Here is a 7212-nt window from a genome sequence, read left to right as displayed (position 1 = left end):
AAAAAAAAAATTGTGAAATTAAGACAAGTTAGTCTATGAATTAAATGATTCAAATAGAAATTGTGTTTTTCATAGTGATTGTCTGTGGGTCTACCATTAAGTTGAAATACTGACTGTACAAAGCTACATAGATAGATGTGTTTGTCTAATGTCTCAGACTGCACTGCAGGTAACGTTTATCAATTATTACAGACAGTGAAATGTATATATTTGCACAACAAGTGTGGTCTCTGAGACATCTGATGAACACGTGTAGTGTTGGTTTGAGTACATACCTATAATTGTTCTTTGTATGCATGTTACATTTACTATAAGACATAATCATCATTGCTTCATTACCTTTATTGATACATTTTCAATTTGCTTCCTGAAAACTTGAGCCAAACAATACAGCCTGACAAATGACATTGCCAATGGAATAATAAAGGTCACATAACATATTGTCAAATGTCAAAAATCCATTCTTGGTTCAAATTGTCAGTTTGATCGAGATTGGTGAACAACAACTGAAGAGCTAGGCCAAAAAGGAGTTCTCAACACTGTTTCTAGTGTGGCATAAGACCCTATTTCAATATGCCTCTCCGCTTCCTGAGATACACAAGTATAGATGATCTTAGGTGGAATAGTAAGGAAGTTATGCTCTTGACACCATAGATTTTATCTATTCCAAACATTATAAATTCCATTCCAAATAATTTATCAAATAAATGCTTGGAATTTGCAATGAAATCCATTTTAAACATTTTAACAAATTATATAACTCCTTCTAGGAATGCCCTTGAATAATTCTGAGTGAATGGGTTGTACTAAATGGATTTAGTTAAATCAAATTTCTTAATTAATTTTGGCTATACAATATTGAGGTAGAGGTAAATTTTTTCCAGGTTGGTAGGGGAAGGGGAAACACACACATATATATACAAACTGTGAATTTTGTTTTGGCCTATGGTAATATATATAGCAATAATGAGTCTAGTATACCACACAATCAGTACATAGTCAAAATTGTGTGTTGTCCTAGCAGAGGGCCATAATGCTCATGTGGTTGTCCAAGCAACATCAGAGATTCAATTATCTGACATACTAAAATTTAATCAATAAAGAGGATAGTGAGCTGATTATTATGACTATTGTACATGTTAACTCATTCACCTTTGAAGTTCATAATAAACTATTCCAATCTTTGAATTGGAAGAGTTCAAATGTGTCTTCAGTGGTGAATGAGTTTAATAAATTAACAATATAATATGCCTGGAAGGTGTAATGGCTCATATAGTGTAACAATCATGGATATATATAATTTATATGTAATTGGCGTATTAATGGACTCTAACCATATACCATCTTCTCTGTAGTGGAAACGTGATACAGTATTTACATGGTCATAGATCAGAGCTGGTGAATCATTTACATTCATCCAGCAGGTGTTCTCACAGAACACGGAAGGTCTATAGAGTGACAAACATCTGATCAACCTGAATCTCTTGAGAACATTCCTGATAAACCCTGGTTTTATACCATACCAACAATACAAATCAATTAGCAGTGTCTGGCAGCCTCACCTGTAAATGACCACCGATGGTTTTCTCTCACACCAGCACAAACATTTTACAGACAATTTTAGTGACCACTGCAAGCTGGTGACAATATTCTTTCACGTCCATCACAAAAACATTACGAACAGCCTCAATGGTCACTGGTGGCGACATCTTTTCTTAAACATCTTTTATATACAAGTAAAAATTCTCACTTCAAAAATCGCATATTATGAATGCATCAAAATTATCACCATGACTAAATCTGGATCTATCCATGCCTCAATGCTACACTTGTAAGCCATAGAAGAGGGCCCCCTCATAACCATTATTCAATTTAGGTAAGGCACTTGCAATAAATATTTAGAGATTTTGAAAAAACATTAAAATATCAATGTCTTCTATGAAATGATATCACCAAGTTCAGCCAGGTATGTAATTTAAAAAGATTGCAATAAGTACCTGGTACCATCACAAGCCTTTATTACTGGTGGTTAACCATATCAGAACAACAATTTCTCCTTATTTTTTTTTTAAAATTAGTTTAGACTGGGGACTTGTTCACATTGTTATTTGTATAGATTTCATCATCTATATAGATCTGGTTGTGGACTTGGTCACAAGATCAGTTCGACTTGAGACTTCATCACAGAATTGATAAGGGGAGGGACTTATTCTTAAGATAGGTCCGATTCATGGTATAGGTTTTTTTCCAAAAACTGGTTCACAGTACAGATCTGGTCAGGTTTTCCTCCACATTATCATATAACTTATTAAGGCTGGGCTGTGGACTTGTTCACTGTATAGATCTAGTCGGGTTCTCTTCCACATATAACTAATTAAGGCTGGGCTATGGACTTGTTCACTGTATAGATCTGGTCGGGTTCTCCTCCACATATAACTAATTAAGGCTGGGCTGTGGACTTGTTCATTGTATAGATCTGGTTGGGTTCTCCTCCACATTATCATATAACTTATTAAGGCTGGGCTGTTATCTTGTTCACTGTGTAGATCTGGCCAGGTTCTCCTCCACATATAACTAATTAAGGCTGGGCTGTGGACTTGTTCATTGTGTAGATCTGGTCAGGTTCTCCTCCACATATAACTAATTAAGACTGGGCTGTGGACTTGTTCACGGTGTAGATCTGGCCTGGTTCTCCTCCACATATAACTAATTAAGGCTGGGCTGTGGACTTGTTCACTGTGTAGATCTGGTCGGGTTTTCCTCCACATATCACAAATTAAGGCTCGGCTGTTGACTATTTTCACTGTATACTGCCAGAGACATGCTGGCAGCCTCACTGTGTATCTTTGTGATGCACTGCACTGCAGGCAGTTGTGAATCAATACTGATACCTGTGCTGGCTGGCACATCAAATGCTTTGGATCTGTCTACTGTAATTATACCCTTAAAACACATGTTTTCTAGACTCTAGACAGATATATCTGTCCTATAGGATCTATACAGTACCAGGAACAACAGAATCTTAAACTACTACCATCATAACATCTCAAATTATTTAACTCCATCTAATATAATACAAAAACGTATTGATTTTTTGATGAAAAAAAAAGATGTTTTATAACATCAATGTCTTTGATGTCACCATTTCAATATCAATTGATTATTTCCTCAAAACAGGAAACTAGAATGTTAAACAATAACATGTATGTTGACCAATGTGTAGCTTGAAAAGTCGTCATCTGATACTGAAAATAGTTTTAAGAATCAATCACATGTTGTGGAAGAGATATTCTACAGAAGAGATTTTTTATCTGAGACAAGGCTTGCCATATCATGGCCATGTATAACTGAATCCAGAATATAATCAATTTTGTATTTATAAATCAAACTTCTGGTATCCAAAACCAGTGGACATGTATATGTATTACTATCAATTTCTGAAGAATAGTTTCAACTCCTTCATGTTAATTTTACATATATTTGGTAATATCTAATCTGACTATAGTGTACATATATATACATGAGAGTATGATGACTATCTTGACTATCAATCAAATTTAAATGAATTGAGAAATGTTTTTGAAAGAATTTCTGAAATCAAAACCTTGGATTAAAGCTGTACATGAGTGTATATCATGTTTCCCCTTATGCTTCTGTTCTTAGCCAGTTTAACCAATATGAACACCTGATATAGAGCAATGTATAACTATTGTCAGACACACTGTTAGATGTATGATGTTGTAACTCGTAATGAGTATTTAACCTTCAGCTTCCTTCACAAGAAGATTTAGAATTAACACTATTATACATTACTAGCATTCAAATCAGGACTAAGTTACTGCCTGCTGAGAAAGAGGATTCCTGGACTTAACTCTCGCTAAGTACCTATTCTTGCCTATGCATATAATAATACATCTTTTTCATTCACTCAACAATGGTGATATAGTGTTTAGCCTTTTCAAAAGCTGGATCTCAAGCAAGTGGATCAATTTGGTTCACATAAGAATCAGTATTATCATTAAAAGTAGCAACAGCTCTTCATCAATTTTGAACCGAATATTTTTCAGACAAACATATTATACTTATTATAGTATGCAAACATTCTTTAAGCTATTATTTTCAAGTCAACCACCTGTTTCAAACTTAACGTTGTGAGAATAGTAAGAATATAAACAAACTTGTGAAAAAAATTGGAATCATCTGAACGAAAATGGCAGATTCAGATCTGAACTAAGGCTGACCTCTGGAAAATTTGGTATGGACATATCGAGGATTCCAGGTATGCCTGACCAAAACCAAAATGCTGACTATTGCTTGTGTCATCCTGGTAAAATAATAGCCTCTTGCTACCAACTCAGCCAGGGAACATTTCTCTTTAGCTCATATGGTAGAGCGTAAGAATTATAAGTTAACCAGAGTTCCCAGGGTTGAATCCTAGCAGAGGCATCGAAAAATAATGACCTTGTAAGGACCAAAGAAATACTGACAAATATACTCAGCAATATTTTCACAAGAAACACAATAACCCTTGGAAAATTTGAGAGACAAGTTCCTTCCTGGACGGGGAGTATGCCACCCTGGTAAAATAATAGCCTCTTGATACTGACTCGATCAGCTAGGGAGATTTTTCTTTTGACTCATTCGTTAGAGTGTAAAACTGGTAAACCATAGGTCCAAGGTTCGACTTCTAGCAGAGGCATTGAAAAAATATTGACCTCTGTTACACTTTTATGCATGCATTTATTTCTATAGTTAAAATAAGGTTTATTCACAAGTATATTTTAGAACATTTTGTAAAGTTAAGTATGTGTGAAAGAAGCACAAACTAATATATACCCTCATCAGTAGACCAGCAGTACACAGTATATTCTATACATACGTTGTAGCATTATGCTATTGCTTGTAACATAATACAAAACGTACAATTTACATGCATTCATTCATTCATTTTCATTACTACATTTGTAATTATCTGTTTAGTCATGTTTGTCAAAAATATTAAATGAGACCAAAAAAAAAGAGAATGAAGATCTGCAAGATAACACAATTAAATGTTTTCGAGCTCAAATAATCTGTATATGTCCAGCTCTGATCATGACAAGTCTTGAACTGAACGAAAACAGCAAAACGAAATGAGTCCTAGGCAACGCATTTGCTTGCTAATTACGATTCGGTACAGTCATCAAATAAACAATTTTCGCCTTATACATGCAAATGCAACTTACTCAAACAGTTTTCCTCCATGTACGTTATAACCGGTATTTGGAAAAATGGGTTGCCGAGAAAGCAAAGCAACTCATCGTAAACCCAGTCCGACCTTTTCGCCATCTTGCGTTATGGTAGTAATTGAACATTCGGAATATTTCTAGATTTTCCTTAACAAATGCACTAGTCAGTAAGTGTCGATTGGATTTCGACCCCTCAATAAATACTTCCACATTGAATGGTGTTCGCATTTTCAATTTATGTTTAACGTATTATATTTGGGAATAATACATAATTGGGATAATATTTTTTATACAAAAATTAATACAGACACTTAAATTAATTTCATAATAAGGATTATATTTTTAAGATATTTTAATCCCGGATAGAAAAAATAAACGACACCGATCAGCAGCAGCAACATTTTTTCGGAACTTTTCGGATATTTAGCTTTACTTCAATCAGATCATGATAAGAAGACGATGAATCGTTCGATGGATCAAATTTTTGTTATGATTTTGATGTATTTGAAGTCGAAATAAATCACAAGTGGTCTCCTCTCTTGTCACCAAGATGACCACAAAGGCAGCAACGTGTAAGTAGATTTTCAAAAAGAATGCATTTCTATAAACAATACCTTTTACAGTACTGTAGTACAGATCTAATGGGCTGTTACATAATTTAGGCTTCCAGTAACTTCAGGCCGAACTGTATTGCTGGATACTAAACAGTCATAATTATTCCAATTCTCTTCCATTGCTGGTTATGCATGTGTATGAGAATTCAAATGCATACAATTTCATCCTAAACTGAAATAGTGTGTACTAGATATATATCCATGTAATAGACTAATTTTGGTTAAATATTCCCTCAATGATGCCGATTTTTTCCGGGTCATATCCAAAACTAGACCACTGTACATGTACGTAGTGATGATGTCTCCATTATACTGTGATGATTGGTGCAGTATTTGTAACTGTAAACCCTTTGATTCACTGCTGAGTTGAATTAAAATTGCTTAATGAAGAAATTACAATGCAATATATGTTGTTTTGTGCAGAAATATTGTTCGTTTTTTTTTTTTTTATCAGAAATAAATAAATATTCATTATCTTAAATGCTCTTAAAAGTGTATTATGTTTCTTAAATACAATAATAAGGAATAACCAAAATTTTTTGGGGGGGTTATACAGAATATATCTAAATAAAACTGCAAAGTGGTTTAATTATGAACAAAAGTACACACATTTTTTTCTTTTATCACAATCATGCAAATAAAGTGAACAAACTGCCATGATTATTATAACATTAGTTTGAAAAAAAACCATTGGCATGGACTAACAGATGATTTTGTATGATTTACTCATGCATTGTTTTTATTTAGAAAAAAAAAGAAAAAAAATAACAAAAAAAAACTGTGCACGGTCCATCTATTACAATTTACAAAATATTCTAATATTGTTTTGTAAGTTAAAAGACAAATTAACCCTGATTGGTATGTATATAAACAATGTATACTTAAAAATTAAATATATATATTTTTTTAAAGTTGCGTCGAAGATTCATAACCTGAAGGATTACAGGTACCGGATCATCAACAACACCACGCCGCAGCCCACCGGGATAGAAATAGAGAATACACTCAAGTACTTCTCTCAGTCACTTCTCAGGTAAACAACACAATTATAAGACCTTCAGTCACTAAGTTAACATACTTCACTGAGGTCGAGAAGGGTTTGATGGTCCATTGGTAGAGTTCCACAATGTATGATTCTTTGGTGACACAAATACACTGGTAAATATCTATATATATAAATATTGATTGGTAAGATTTATTAGTCACCCCACAGATAGCTAGGTTCATCACAAGATCCAATGAACTCATCAATCACTTATTTACCAGTGAACTCATTAATCACTTATTTACCAATGAACTCATTAATCACTTATTTACCAATGAACTCATTAATCACTTATTTACCAATGAACTCATTAATCACTTATTTA

The 7212-nt window shown here is 33.7% G+C and overlaps 1 protein-coding gene across 1 annotated transcript in view; it reads left to right on the top strand.

Annotated features, from left to right (window-relative positions):
- Positions 1–5665: 5665 nt before the first annotated feature.
- Positions 5666–7212, top strand: part of LOC110445244 (protein unc-79 homolog) — a gene marked incomplete at its 3' end in the record, with an annotated part of 18712 nt that continues 17165 nt past the window's right edge. The window contains exons 1-2 of the mRNA XM_021489746.1: positions 5666–5800; positions 6755–6875. Of these exons, the coding sequence (XP_021345421.1) occupies positions 5779–5800; positions 6755–6875 (143 nt within the window). The remainder of the gene's footprint in view (positions 5801–6754; positions 6876–7212) is intronic.

The sequence above is a fragment of the Mizuhopecten yessoensis genome, unplaced genomic scaffold, assembly GCF_002113885.1.
Source record: "Mizuhopecten yessoensis strain PY_sf001 unplaced genomic scaffold, ASM211388v2 scaffold2137, whole genome shotgun sequence".
In the NCBI taxonomy this organism is placed as follows: domain Eukaryota; kingdom Metazoa; phylum Mollusca; class Bivalvia; order Pectinida; family Pectinidae; genus Mizuhopecten; species Mizuhopecten yessoensis.
This window is presented reverse-complemented; position numbering and strand designations above follow the sequence as displayed.